The 15,373-nt window shown below is 41.3% G+C and overlaps 1 protein-coding gene across 1 annotated transcript in view; it reads left to right on the forward strand.

The window, feature by feature from the left end:
• LOC148362157 (endosome/lysosome-associated apoptosis and autophagy regulator family member 2-like) overlaps positions 1–15,373 on the forward strand; it is a 62,267-nt gene that overhangs the window by 43,063 nt on the left and 3,831 nt on the right. The window contains exons 12-20 of the mRNA XM_088339576.1: positions 564–666; positions 745–882; positions 2,760–3,023; positions 5,861–6,034; positions 7,185–7,371; positions 7,434–7,530; positions 9,964–10,065; positions 11,235–11,361; positions 13,170–13,348. Coding sequence (XP_088195702.1) covers positions 564–666; positions 745–882; positions 2,760–3,023; positions 5,861–6,034; positions 7,185–7,371; positions 7,434–7,530; positions 9,964–10,065; positions 11,235–11,361; positions 13,170–13,348 — 1,371 coding nt within the window. The remainder of the gene's footprint in view (positions 1–563; positions 667–744; positions 883–2,759; positions 3,024–5,860; positions 6,035–7,184; positions 7,372–7,433; positions 7,531–9,963; positions 10,066–11,234; positions 11,362–13,169; positions 13,349–15,373) is intronic.

Genomic DNA, 15,373 nt, shown 5'->3' on the forward strand with positions numbered 1-15,373 from the left:
CCGTTGGCATAATAATACTAACCCTAACCTAAATCAATTCCAGTTGAACATACGGATAGCGGAAGGGTAAAAACTCTCTTTAAGACATGTAGTCTTGCTCCTAATGGAGCGAAGACGGCGACCTGACGGCAGGTAATCAAAGTACCTGCGAGCAGGGTGACTGGGATCGTCCATAATTTTTAGTGTCCGTTTTCTCGTTTGTTCGATGTAGATAGTATGCAGGGACGGGAGGCCAGTACCTATTATTTCCTCTGCCTCACTACTGATTCCATCTTTGACAAATCTTTCTCATTGATGCGACCAAACCAAACTGCTTGACCTAGTTTAAACGGATTCAAAAATTGACTAGAATGAATTGAAGGACTCATGATTTGAGTTGACGAAGGAAGTAGAGCCTTTTTCTGTCTGACTTTAGAATATCAATAGCATTGAAGTCCATGTGAGGTCAGCTGACAAGTAAGTACCTAGAAACTTGAATGAATGGACCAGTTCGACCTAGCTACCATTAATTGACAAACTACTCAAGCTTCTCGTGATTTTTTTTCTACTTTTTCTTCAATCAGGCTCCCAACGTCCATGTCCAGCCACACAGGCACAGAATTTGGACGGATTACTTTTGAGTTTGAGACGGTTTGCACCGCTGACTGTGAATTTTACTTTATGATGGTGAGAACAAATTCCTATCGGTGGAGATGCAGGGTGTCGTAACTTTTACATTTGGTACTGTTTTTTTTTTCCATCTAGGATGTAAACCGGAAAAGCACAACTGTAGTTGAGTCATGGGAGAGTAGTAAGACAAGACAGTCTTATACACACATCATGACCAAAAATGCCTCTGTTTCCTACACATGGGCCTTCCAGAGGACCAACCAGCCCACAGACGTAAGTCGCACAAAACTGACTTTTAAAGGCTCAATAATTGATAATGGTACTTGTAATCCTTGGAGTTGCTTGAATTTTAATGTTGGGTTTCAAGGCTTGAAAAGTGCTTGAAAACGTTTTTCATCCAGTCTTTTTAAAATTGACGCCAAAACTGCTCTGTGGCTTTGCTTTACCATTGCATTTCTTCTCTTGTCATTAACTGCAGCTGGCATTAGTTTGTACGGCATTGTCCTATGAAGGGTCATCACCCCTATGCGTCATGCCCAAGATGAGGGTACAGGAAAACGTGTAGTATTAGTGTGATTACATATCTGTTAAGGACATTATCTGCACCCCTTATCCTCAGTGACATTAATTGTTCTTATTTTTTTTGTTATATATATATATATATATATATATATATATATATATATATAAATTATATAATTTTTTTTCAAGCATGTAGATCAAGCTAAAATGTTGTCTAATTTTCCAAATCTGAGAATTTTATTTACTTAAAAGAAGAATAAAAACATCTGCTATATAATAATAATAATAATAATAATTTCCTTGTATTGTCATTCTGTGTAACAATGTACACAGAACGAAATGTCGATTGCACCTGACCCGTTTGGACCAGATTTTCATTTTTTCACACTTCCCAAAATATCCAATACCACCAGCCCTATTTTTCTTTTTTCTTTTATTTAACACAAATTTTAGTTTTCTCTAGTCCATCCCTAAAATAGTACTACTGAAATTCTACAAAAATACTACTATGGAAATATGAGAAAAGTACTACAAAAAATAAAACTAAATTAATACAACTTTAACTTCTGAAATACTACAAAAATCTGACTACAGAAGTACTACATATATATATATATATATATATATATATATATATATACAAAAAATACAACTACAGTAATACTACAAAAGTAAATATCAAATTCAGTGTGAAAAACATGGACCTAATATATGATTTTGCTTTATTGGGAGCATTTAAAAAACAATTTTATGATCCATCCATTATCTGCACCGCTTAGCATCAGTTGGATCGCTGGGGTGCTGGAGCCCATCCCAGCTATCTTCGAGCAGTGGGCAGGGGACACCCTGAACTGGTTGCCAGCCAGTCGCAGGGCACATAGGGACAGACAACTCACTCGCTCTTTCACACCTAGGGACCATTTGGAACGTCCAATTAATTAACCTGACATGCATGTTTTTGGACTGTGGGAGGAAACCGGAGTGCCCGGAGGAAACCCACGCAAGCATGGGGAGAACATGCAAACTCCACACAAGAAGGCTGGTAGCTGGAGTAACTGTGCTGTCGTTCCGCCCGAATTGATGATGATTATCAATTTTAAAATGAATATAAAGAAATATAACATGTCAAATCATCTCATATGGGAAAAAAATTGGATACATCCACAGAATGGGTCCAAATGGGCAAATTGTCTAATCCCGATGCTGCCCTCGACTCGGAATAGTTTCTGTGGGGTCCAAATGTGGGTAAACCCTGTGTGGCCGGACATCAGATATAAAAGGAAATTCAGGCAGAGACGATGTACATTTTCGTTCCGCTGCAGCGGGGGAGAATCGGGGAGAAACACAGGGGATGTGTTCTCGGCTCCACAATCGTCCTCCTGGTTCTTCATCTCCGCAGCTGGCTTTATTTAGTACAAGTATGGCGGACTATAGACTGACACATCATTGGGTGGACATTAGACTGACACATCATTGGGTAGACATGAGACTAAAACAGCAAAAGATATATAGACAGTGAATATTAGGGAAATATTCAGAGAAATACACAAAATATATATATAGACTTCACAGTTTCCCATCCCTGTTGTCCCGCATAGCAAACATGCTTTTCTTGTGTTTTTCCTCAGAGCCGTCGCTATGCCAACGACGTGGCACGCATATACTCCATCAGGGTGAGCAACGCAGTGGGCGGAGTGTCGTCCGAGTGCCGCGCGTGCGCACTGGGCGTGCGCCCGTCTGGCTCGGCTTGCGTGCCGTGCCCGGCGGGGCATTACATTGAGCCGCAGGGCAGTCGCTGCATCGAATGCCCGCCCAACACTCACCTGATCCCCCAGTCTACCCCGGGACCGGGTGCCTGCAAGCCTTGCGGACCTGGCAGCTTGAGCAGCGAGGTTGGCACCTCACATAAACATTATAACCAACATATCAGATTACACATTTAATCTTGAAGTACAAGTGTGTCCTTTCCAGTGTTCTCTCTAAGCTGCGCGCGTGCTATCTATCTATCTATCTATCTATCTATCTATCTATCTATCTATCTATCTATCTATCTATCTATCTATCTATCTATCTATCTATCTATCTATCTATCTATCTATCTATCTATCTATCTATCTATCTATCTATCTATCTATCTATCTATCTATCTATCTATCTATCTATCTATCTATCTATCTATCTATCTATCTATCTATCTATCTATCTATCTATCTATCTATCTATCTATCTATCTATCTATCTATCTATCTATCTATCTATCTATCTATCTATCTATCTATCTATCTATCTATCTATCTATCTATCTATCTATCTATCTATCTATCTATCTATCTATCTATCTATCTATCTATCTATCTATCTATCTATCTATCTATCTATCTATCTATCTATCTATCTATCTATCTATCTATCTATCTATCTATCTATCTATCTATCTCGCACAAAAACCAGGGCTTGAAATTGCTAATTAAGAAGCGAATTAACTCAAAGTTACAGTGCATGAAGGTAAAAATACACGGGTTCCAAATGCGGTATTTTGAAGTCAATGTCGAACAAAGTTGAAAACTAAAGTCAGTTTTTCGAGAACCGGCTTTTTCGGGTCCCAAACGGCTCTTCAGGTTGTTTTTGCTTCTTTAATCCCTACACGACCAAATATTTTGTAAAATTATGCACAGAATGACTTAAAGGAAGGGGGGAATAGAAAAAAATACCAAAATGAAAAAGTAGTGAAAAGCTGAGAAAAAGAAACAAAAGGAAGAGAAAAAAGAAGGAAATATTGAAAAAAGCCTGAAAAAGAAACAAGAAAAAAAGTAAATAGAGAACAAAAGGAAAAAAAGTAACAGCTAGGAAAAGATAAACACAATGAGATTTTTTTAAAGGAATTAAAAAAAAAATAGAAAAAAAACAGGGGAAAAGAGGAAAAAGTTTGTGTTGCATTCAAATAATTTCCAATTATATCAAGTCTATCTTGTTGCCAACATTGTACTTCCACTAAAAATGTGATTAAATACAGTTGTGTATCTTGCAACCGACGAAATAAGCCCCCAAAAATGTTCGTATTATGCGTCAAAAGATACCAGAATAAAAAAAAATTAAAATCTTGTGAAAGAATTGTTGTAAAAACAAATGAGGTTTGTGGGCCGTAAAACATTTGCAATAATACATTAGTCAATTCATTCAAAAGAGAAAAATCATTTTGCATTGCCGGAAACTGGACATGTTTGATAATGATTTAGATGCCACACTTGGGATTACCGTTGCTCACTGTTGTTTCAAGCGTTGCTCACCGACTTTGTGTAAACGCTCAGACCCGTAGAAAATTACAGGGAACATTGGTCCCTTCACATTACGCCTATTTAGTTCTCAGAAAAGAGCCAGAAGTCCCATGACTAGTCTAGTCTGATGCAACAGTGGAGGTCAGAAAGGCTTTACACGAGCACTTGATGAGGACTGGAGCCACCATCTACGCCATTTTTATAATAATAATAATAATAATGCATTTTGGCAGCACGGCGGCGCAGTGGTTAGCGCTTGTGCGGCACAGTTCATGTCATGGGAACCTGTCGTGGGTTCAAATCCAGCTCCAGACTTCCTGTGCGGAGTTTGTATGTTCTCCCCGTGCTTGCGTGGGTTTCCTCCGGGCACTCCGGTTTCCTCCCACGTTCCAAAAACATGCATTCAGGTGAATTGGCCGGTCCAAAATTGTCCCTAGGTGTAAATGAGCGAATGAGTTGTCTGTCCCTGTGTGCCCTGCGATTGGCTGGCAACCAGTTCAGGGTGTCCCCTGCCCACTGCCCGGACATGGCTGGGATGGGCCCCAGCCCCCCCCGCGACCCTAATGAGGATAAGCGGTACGGCTAATGGGATGAGATGGGAGATGAGATAATGCATTTTATTTAAAAGCGCCTTTCAGGCCACCCAAGGACACTGTACAGACAATGAAAAAATACAATTTAAAAAGTTGTAAGCGAAATAATAAATAAAAACAAGAAACAGAAGGGCAAAAGAAAGATCAGAAAAAGTATCTGAGCTTCGAAAAAGTTTTGGAAAAGTTTTGGAGTGAGAAGCGGCGACATACACGCCAGCGTCCTCTCACCCCGGAAGTATTTTCAACATTTTTCTTAATTTAAAAGCTCGGTCTACTGAAGGGGTCTGCAACCTATGACACGTGTGCCACTGCTGGGGTTAACCAGTGGGACGCGAGCGATCGGCTCGATAACATATATAATATATAAAATAGTTTTTTGTACCGGCCAATCCACCTGAAATGCATGTCTTTGGAATGTGGGAGGAAACCGGAGTGCCCGGCGGAAACCCACGCAACATACAAACTCCGCACAGGAAGTCCAGTAGCTGGGTTTGAACCCACACAGGAGGTTCCCAAGACCTTAGAACTGCGCCGCACACGCGCTGACCACTGCGCCGCCGTCCTGCCATTAGAGCAGCCTATTGTTACAAAAAGATCATAGCTCATAGATAAGAACAGTGTAAAATAGCACATAGTATGTGCTAGCAGCAAGATAGCGACTTTCTTTTAGTCATCAAAGCCACCAATACGAAAATATTCTTTCGATCTGCGCTACTGGAAAAATTGGCCTTGAAAGTGCTTGGAAATTGCTTGAATTTGGGACAGGAAATAGGTGGAAGATCCCTGTATTTATTCTCTTTACCTATTCCATTTATGACCAAGGCTAATTCATGAACTTTTGTGCTGGAATTTTCTCTCCAGGACCATCGCTTATGCTACAGTGACTGCTACTTCACGCACACAGATGGAAACACCTCCATGACCTTTGATTTCAGCCCGATGGGCTCTGTGGGAACGCTGATGAATGGGCCGAGCTTCACCTCTAAAGGAACAAAGTACTTCCACTTGTTCAACATCAGCTTGTGCGGAGGACAGGTGGGAAGAAGCACTGGCAATACGTACTTCATTCCTGGCATACTTTGTTTGCATCGGCCTAACAACTCCCCAAATTTTCATTTTGAGAGACTCAAAACAGGACACGACCTTTATCCTTTAACTGCCCTATAAAATACTACCAGTTTGGAGCTAAAGTGGAACCTCGGTTCTCGAGCATAATCCGTTCCAGAACCCTGTTCGAAAACCGATTTGTTCGATGACCGAAATCATTTTTCCCATTAAAAATAATGTAAATCGTTTTAATCCGTTCCAACACCCTGAATGTTTACCTTGAATGTTTAACGTAAACGTGAAGCTAACCCAGGCTAATCGTACGTACGCGTTATCGTAATCTTCCGTACGAAAGATTACGCTAACATGAACGTGTAAAAATAAAAAAATCAGGTCGTTGACAAGTCATTTAGCACCCGGGTCTCCACAACAAGTGGTGAGCGGTTCATTGGAAAGGGGGCTCTGTTCCAACACCCTGAATGTTGGGCTCCGTTCCAACACCCTGAATGTTTACCTTGAATGTTCAACGTAAACTTAAAGCGAACCCAGGCTAATGGTCAATCGCATTATCGTAATCTTCCGTACGAAAGATTACGCTAACATGTACGTGTAAAAATAAAAAAAAAAGGATAAAGAAAATAATTATGAATAGGATTTCTTACCTTTCTGGTGGTCAGCAGAAGGCGCAGGTGGACAGTGGGGTATTCCCTAGCAAGATCAGACACTCGCACGCCTCCTTAATATTTTGCTATTATTTCTTTCTTAAATGCAATAGTTGTACGCACTACTTTTCTTTTTTCACCTGTAGCAACTTTGCCGCTTGCACTGACTTTCTTCGGAGGCATAATAAGGGGCTAAAACACCCGTACGCCGCTCCGCATCGCACCCTAGCGTACGCACTCACACATTACCGGCGTTCGAACTCCGATTTTTTCACCGAACAGCGAAGCAAGAATTTCTCAATTTTTGGTCGGACACCGATTTGTTTGAACTGAGAGGCGTTGGAAAACCTAGGTTCCACTGTACTAAATAATTATAACTATGTATAGTATTATTCAGTAGTGCAAAGAGTGCAAGAGGAGCAGCTAACCAGATGTGCAAAATGGGCAGTGAGGTAATTCCTCGCGTTTCTCATCAGGATTATCTGGCCTCATGCAAAGACAACGTGACTGACCTGTCCGTCAGCGATTCTCTGACCGAGCATGGCGACGGAACCAACGCCATCAAGACTTTCGTCTGCCAATCCACCATAATCCCGGCCAGCGGACGAGGATTCAACACGGCGCTCACTTCGCAGTCCATTAACCTGGCCGACACTTTCCTGGGTGAGCGCTTGCCTACATTTCGTACGGCGTACGTGCTTAAGACTTGATCTCGTCACGGACAGGCGCAACGGTGGAGACTACGCATGCCGGTATTCAGGCGAGGCCAGAGCTGTTCCCGCACCCTGCCAGGAAAGTACCGGATGTCAACTTCTACTTCCGGTGAGTTTTATTTTTAGAAATGACATTTTCTTTGCCAGTGATAACAGATTTCTCAGCGTTTACCACACAGGTGTCAAACTCACGGCCCGGGGTTCCACATCCGGCCCGCGAAATCCTTTTACATACATCTAGTCAAGTCAAGTCATTTTTATTTGTATAGCCCTTAATCACAAAGAGTCTCAAAGGGCTTTACAGGTTATTACACATGAGAAGTTTAGGTTATTCATATGCTATAGAGTAGAAGTGAGTTTTAAGCTTAGATTTAAACATTTCCACTGAGGTTGCAGATCGGATCTCAGGGGGAAGAGCATTCCACAACACCGGTGCCCGGATGGAGAACGCTCTCGAACTTCTTGGCTCTTGGGATCACCAGAAGACCGGCGCTCTCAGAACGAAGGCTTGGGGCCGGAACATAGGGGGAAATCAGATCTGAAAGATATGAGGGGGAAAGTCCATGTATGATTTTGTATAATAATAAGAGAACCTTGAAATCACATCTTAGGCTAACAGGGAGCCAATGCAGGTTAGCCAAAGTTGGGGTGATGTGATCGGACTTTTTTGTCCTAGTTAAAAGCCTCGCTGCGGCATTTTGTACCAGCTGAAGACTCTTGAGTCTGGTCATCGGAATACCGGAGATTGTTGTAGAAAATAAACTTGCATTTGTAGAATAGATTTGCATACATTTAGAAAGAAATGTAGAAAGACTTGCTTACAGTTAGGAGAAATGTTGTTTACATCTCGCGAAGGTCTCTGCGGACGAATTAGTATAAACAATCCTCCTTAACGGAGGATAACGGCAAAGGGCAAGGTGACATAAACTGGCATAAACTTAAAAACACTTCCAAATTAGGACGGAACCCTGGGCATGTACGCCTTCAGGCGTGAAAAGGGACGGGGCCAAACCGGGTACACGTGCTATGTTGAAAACTATAAAGACACACGCATATCTTTGATTCGCTGAGTCTCTTGTTGAAATTGTGTATCAATAAAAAGAACTCCCTCTTATGTCATTTTGATTCCTGCATTTCTTTGAACACGTACGAGACGATTCAACAAATTGGTCTTATCTTCAACAAGAGTAGGGCATTACAGTAATCGAGACGGGAGGTAACAAACGCGCGAATTATAATCTCCGCATCCGACTGAGATAGTATAGGACGAATTTTAGCAATGTTACGAAGATGGAAGAAAGCGGTATCTACTATAATGGCCCGGCTCCATGAAACCCTGATAACTTTCAAATTATACTCGGATACTAAAAACCACAATGGCCGAGAAAATCATGTTAACTGACATTGCCGTTTTGGATCGGGGGATGGTGTAATAATAGTCTGAAGTCTTTACAGCCCTTTGAGACTTCTTGTGATTAAGGGATGTATAAATAAACATGACTTGACCTAACTTTTATAAAAAGGGTCTCAAGGTGCCCTATGCCGGACCAATGTGCTAGCCGGATCAAGATGGCATCACACAATAAAATGATCAAAGTGATGCTAATAAACAGGGTTGGGTAGGGTTACTTTAACGGGATTACTTTCAATTACTTTTGGATTACCCCAAAACCAAATATGCTAATAAAAGACAAAAGAAACTAAATATGAATAAAATTATGGCTCACAACACGTGGTAAGCTTTCTCTCCTGGCTTTGATCTCTTTGATCTCTGGCAAAACTATCATCAAATGCGACAGAAACAAAATGAAAATAAATCCAAACAGCTTGCCAACATCCTTTTTGCCGTTCCATGTATTCCATTACTCCCCAAGGCTGGACAAAATTTAGTAATTTTATTCATATTTAGTTTATTTTGTCTTTTAATAGCATATTTGGTATTGGAGTAATCCAAAAGTAATTGAAAGTAATCCAGTTAAAGTTACTTTACCCAACCCTGCTAATAAATGTTATATGTTGAAGTGTCCTTGGGCAAGACACTGAATCCCTAATGCCCCCAATAAGCAGGTCGGCGCCTTGCATGGCTGACTCCCTATTGGTGTGTGTGTGAGTGTGTGTGTGAATGGGTAAATGTGAAGCACATTGTAAAGCGCTTTGGGAGGTCTTCATTGGCTTGAAAAGCGCTATATAAATGCAGACCATTTACCACAAGCATGCTTCCTCAATGTCACAAAGAAATTTAATGCACTCTAATTTGCATTGAATTACCGTGCTGAGTGGCGCATAAATCGCAAAACACAACGAATCATTGATGAAATTCATGACCAACAATAATCAACTTTAATCGATTTTATCAATTTGTTGTTGCAGCCCTAGAATGTAATAATTTAAATTTTAGAATGTAAAATGTTTTGTTTTTTTTCAAATTCTACTGGCAGTAGATGAGAATAGCACAAGAGGTTGAGAAAAACTGGATGACGTAATCCAGTGGCTGTAAAATATATTCTAGCATTTCAAATCACTTGCTTGTTTTGTTTTGAAGGTCTTTGGAGCACACGTCATCTTGTGAATCGGGCCGTAACACTGTTGTGACGGTTCGCTGCAATCCCCTAAAAAGTGCCAAAGGAGAACTGTCGGTGCCCAGGTCAGCACATGAACATTGTCTCACTTTTACCGTAAATTCCGGACTATAGAGCGCACCTAATTATGAGCCGCTCCGACCACATTTCAAGAGGAAAAACGATTTTGTACTTACACAAGCCGAACCTTTTATATAAGCCGCATGCGCCCACATCCAGACCTGACTTTAAGTCTCGCGATTGTAACTGAATATCCTTCATTAAAGTACACAGTCCAAAAATCACAGCCGGCTAAATGAACGTGAAATGATACCGGTAATTAAGGTTTGATGCAGACCGGCAGAGTCCGGTTCCCGTTGAAAGTAATCCAAAGAAAAAAGTGTATATTTCCAAAGGTAAGGGTGGGAAAAATATATATCCACTATTGTCCACCGTGTCCACAAACACTCACCTTTACCGGTCCCCACTTCCCGTCAGCCCGCGTTTGTTACGCCCCTTCTTTTTAATTCGCCCGTTCAAAACATATCAGAATAAGTGTCCAAAATAAATACAAATAAATACATTACAAAAATAAACAGTTGCAAACACATATTATACATGGTTACACATATTTACAAAAAAAGACGGTACACTGAGAGTTTTCAAAGCTTTAATAATACTATAAGTTTCTTCCCAAACGGTGCCTGTGACAGGTAGCAACACGCTCGCAACACAGTAAACAGGTCTGTTAAAAAAAAACATACCGTACTTGTAAAAATCACGGTAAACCGTCCTCATCACTCGCGCTGTCACTGTCGCTGGTGTGACCTCCTCTCCGTCACGGCTTTTCGGAACCCGTTGGTGATGGTGGATTTTTTGATGCTGCCCCACGCTGTCAGGATCCACTGGCAGACTTGCGAAAAAGTTGCCTTTTGCATGCGGTTAGTGAAAGATTTCTCGCCCCTACTCAAGCCAAGAAGTTGCAGTCTTCCTCGGCGCATATATTCCACCGGTCTAAATCTTACCCTTTGCACTCGAGCACCGCTAGCAGCCGTTAGAAAAATTACATAAATTGGCCGCATCACTGAATAAGCCGCAGGGTTGAAAGTTTGGGGAAAAAGTAGCGGCTTATAGTCCGGAATTTACCGTACTTGCACCTTAGGGTGCAAATGTTGTTTGATTTTTCGAAGCTTTTATGGGAGATTTTAACAGAAGGGATTGCTTTTCCTTCATTAAAACTGTGCCTCTGTTGCAGCACATGTCCAGCGGGAACATGCGATGGCTGCACTTTTCATTTCCTGTGGGAGAGCTCTGGAGCGTGTCCCACGTGCACCCACAGGGACTACCATAGCATAGAAGGAGCCTGCAAGGCGGGACAAATGGTTTGTAGAGCCCTTACCTGTTTTTTTTCCCTTAGCTTAATCTATCCACCTTGGTCATATTCCTCGAGAGGGGTGACTGACAGCAAGGCAAACACATACAAAAACAAAGAAAAGGAAAAAAGTAGCAAAAAAAACACAAAAAAATGACCATGGCCAACCCAAATGCCCAAACACCCAAGTCGGCACCCAAGTTGGTCATGCTTTCGTCCCTCCAGATGAAACGGGACACAAGAAAGCGGCCATGTTACTCAGGTCAGGGTAACTCCCTACACTCTTCTGTTCAACAGCAGGGCCCGACAGCTTTCACTGGTTTACCCCTGCCGCATCATACAGGTTCCCTGCCCATCCCTTAGAACACGTCTAAACATCCCACTATCCTTTTACAACACCTCTCCACTCCTTCCTATCACCAACAAGAGCTCTAGCTTCCATTATATTTAGACCTCCTTCCTGCAGTGCACTCGTAGCAACATCCATCCACGTCAATCACGGCATTCCTCTTGGTCTCCTTCCATTTACGCCAGCTCTGTGGATCCTCTTCAACATTCGCTCCTCCATTCTCTCCATGTGTCCAAACCAACCGAGTACCCTACTTTCCGCACTATAATGCGCACCTAAAAGCCTTTTTTTTTTTTTTCAAAAGCTGACCATGCGCCTTATAATACAGTGCGCCTTATATATGGATCAATATTAAGTCGCAAAGTCTTGCAACTAAGGCAAGCAGCCGCCGACTAGATTTTCCCCCGAAGGCGAAGTCGTCCGCGGTGTATGCTGGGATTTATATACCGGCGTTTCATTTCCTAACCAATGTGTCAATCATCATTTGAATCAGTCACTATTGGCTAAAGTTAATCGGCGGTAAAGGGGGCGGGTCCTTTTTATCATTTAGAGGCTCGCATATGCTAAGGGGGCGAGAAAAATTACAAATTAAAATTATTGTTAGAAAAATTACATAAATTGGCCGCATCACTGAATAAGCCGCAGGGTTGAACGTTTGGGGAAAAAAGTAGCTGCTTATAGTCCGGAATTTACGGTATTTTAAGATTTGAAAAGAGATTGCTGCATTTATTTGCATACATGTGCAATGTAAATTCCCGACGACAAGCAACTTTTATGCTACATTTTAAACACTGCGGCTTTAAATACGATAATTTCATCGATGATTGTAATAACCATTAGTTGCAGCCCTTCTGAAGAATTGTGATTCCTTTCTTCGTCGCAGAAAGCCACCGTTTTGCTAAACCTCATTTAGCAAAACACGTTTTGTTGTTGTTTTGTTTTTTTATTCATGTCGATGAAGAAAAGGAATCGGTTTCCGTTTCGTATGCACAGAAATAAAAAGGCAATACTGTATTTTTCACAATATTTTTCAAATAAAATGAGGTTAGAGTGCTTGACAGGGTTGGGTAGGGTTACTTTAACTGGATTACTTTCAATTACTTTTGGATTACTCCAATACCAAATATGCTAATAAAAGACAAAAGAAACTAAATATGAATACAATAATGACTCACAACACGTGGTAAGCTTTCTCTCCTGGCTTTGATCTCTTTGATCTCCGGCAAAACTAACATAAAATGCGACGGAAACCAAACGAAAATAAATCCAAACAGCTTGCCAACATCAATTTTGCCGTTCCATGTATTCGGTTACTCCCCAAGCCTGCACAAAATAGTCATTTTATTCATATTTAGTTTCTTTTGTCTTTTATTAGCATATTTGGTATTGGAGTCATCCAAAAGTAATTGAAAGTAATCCAGTTAAAGTAACCCTACCCAACCCTGGTGCTTGATGTGTTTTGATCACAGGACTTGTTGTTCGTGTGGACGGAGCCTAAGGTTTGCAGGGGAGGTGTGAACTTGCCAAATAAGGAGAGTCATCCGTGCCAGGCTACAGACCTCTGGTTGCGCCTCTTGGTCGGCTTTGGTCCTTTCGCCGCCGTGTGGCTAGCTGCGCTCAGTTGCTACTTCTGGAAGAAGAACAAGCGGTACGCCGTCTTTCTTATTTTTATGGTAAATGGTAAATGGTCTGCATTTATATAGCACTTTTCAAGCAAATGAAGACCTTTCAAAGCGCTTTACAATGTGCTTTACACTTACCCATTAACACACACTCACACACCAATAGGGAGTCAGCCATGCAAGGCGCCTACCTGCTTATTAGGGGTATTAGGGATTCAGTGTCTTGCCCAAGGACACTTCGACATTGCTAGGTTCGCTCAGTTGCTACTTCTGGAAGAAGAACAAGCGGTACCCCGTCTTTCTTATTTATATGGTAAATGGTCTGCATTTATATAGCGCTTTTCAAGCCAATGAAGACCTCCCAAAGCGCTTTACAATGTGCTTTACACTTACCCATTAACACACACTCACACACCAATAGGGAGTCAGCCATGCAAGGCGCCTACTTGCTAATTAGGGGAATTAAGGATTCAGTGTCTAGCCCAAGGACACTCTGACATTGCTAGGTTCCCTCAGTTGCTACTTCTGGAAAAAGAACAAGCGGTACCCAGTCTTTCTTATTTATATGGTAAATGGTAAATGGTCTGCTGCTGTGCACCCAGCATGCCACACCGTAATGCAGTATGTTAGAATGCTCTCTACAGTGGCTTTGTAAAAGGACACCAGCAGCTGCTGTTTCAGATGATTTTTCCTGAGCACTCTCAGGAAATGGAGTCGCTGCTGGGCCTTCCCTACCACCGCTCTGGTGTTTGCAGACCAGGAGAGGTCATCGGAGATGTGCACACCCAGAAATTTGAAATAGTCTCCTTTTAATATGAGTGGTGCTGGATTCCTGCCTTTCCTCCTGAAGTCCTGTATGAGTCATTTTGTTTTTGTGGTGTTCAGTATGAGGTGGTTTTTCGAACACCACGTTGTCAGTGACTCCACCTCATCCCTGTACGCCGCCTCGTCCCCTTCAGAGATGAGGCAGATCAAGGTGGTATCGTGGGCGTACTTAACAATGTAGAGGGTGAAAAGCAGGGGGCTCAGTACACAACCTTGGGGGGAGCCTGTGCTCAGTGTTAGGGTGGGAGAGACGTGGTTGCAGAGTTTCACGGACTGTGGGCGGTTTGCCCTCTTATAGAAATCGTTGTTATTGGTTAATTTATTTCTGCTCTTTAATATAGTGTATTTTAATAAATTTCTCTTACTTCATGTGCAACCGCTTTCCTAATTTTTCTTATGCTGAGTTTTTTAATTTCCCCTTGCCTTCGTGTAGGTATCAGATCAGGGGATATTGTAGTGGTGGTTTGTGCAGTCTTTTAAGAGTTTTTGTGATTAAGGGCTATCCAAATAAATGTGACTTTATAGGAAATTAAATTTGAGTTGTGACGTTGAGGGTTGTAGTCAATGTTCCCTCTAATTTTCCTTACGGGTCTGAGCGTTGGCACAAAGTCTGTGAGCAACGCTTGAAACAACAGTGAGCAACCATAATCCCAAGTGTGGCAAGATAATTAATTATCAAACATGTCCAAAACTTGACATCAGGTTACATTTTGCTGAGTTTCCGGCAATGCAAAATTATTTTTCACTTCTGAATGAATTGACTAATGTACTATTGCAAAGGTTGTACGGCCTACAAACGTATTTTTTTTTTACAACAATTATTTCACTAGATTTCCATTTCTTTTTTTTTCCCGGTATCTTTTGTCGCATAATACTAACATTTTTGGGGGGTTATTTAGTCGGTTGCACGATACACAACTGTATTTAATCACATTTTTAGTGGAAGTACAATGTTGGCAACGAGATTGACTTGGTATAATTGGAAATTATTTGAATGCAACACAAACTTTTTCTTCTGTTTCCCTTGGTTATTTTCAATTTTTTTTTGATTCCTTTAACAAAAATCTCATTGTGTTTATTTTTTCCTAGCTGTTACTTTTTTCTTTTTGTTCTCTATTTACTTTTTTTCCTTTGTTTCTTTTTTTGCCTTTTTTCTGGCTTTTTTCTGAATTTTTCCTTCTTTTTTCTCTTCCTTTTGTTTTTTTTTCTCAGCCTTTCACTACTTT

Source organism: Urocampus carinirostris, chromosome 7, assembly GCF_059441175.1.
Source record: "Urocampus carinirostris isolate Australia breed hairy pipefish chromosome 7, RoL_Ucar_1.0, whole genome shotgun sequence".
NCBI lineage: Eukaryota > Metazoa > Chordata > Actinopteri > Syngnathiformes > Syngnathidae > Urocampus > Urocampus carinirostris.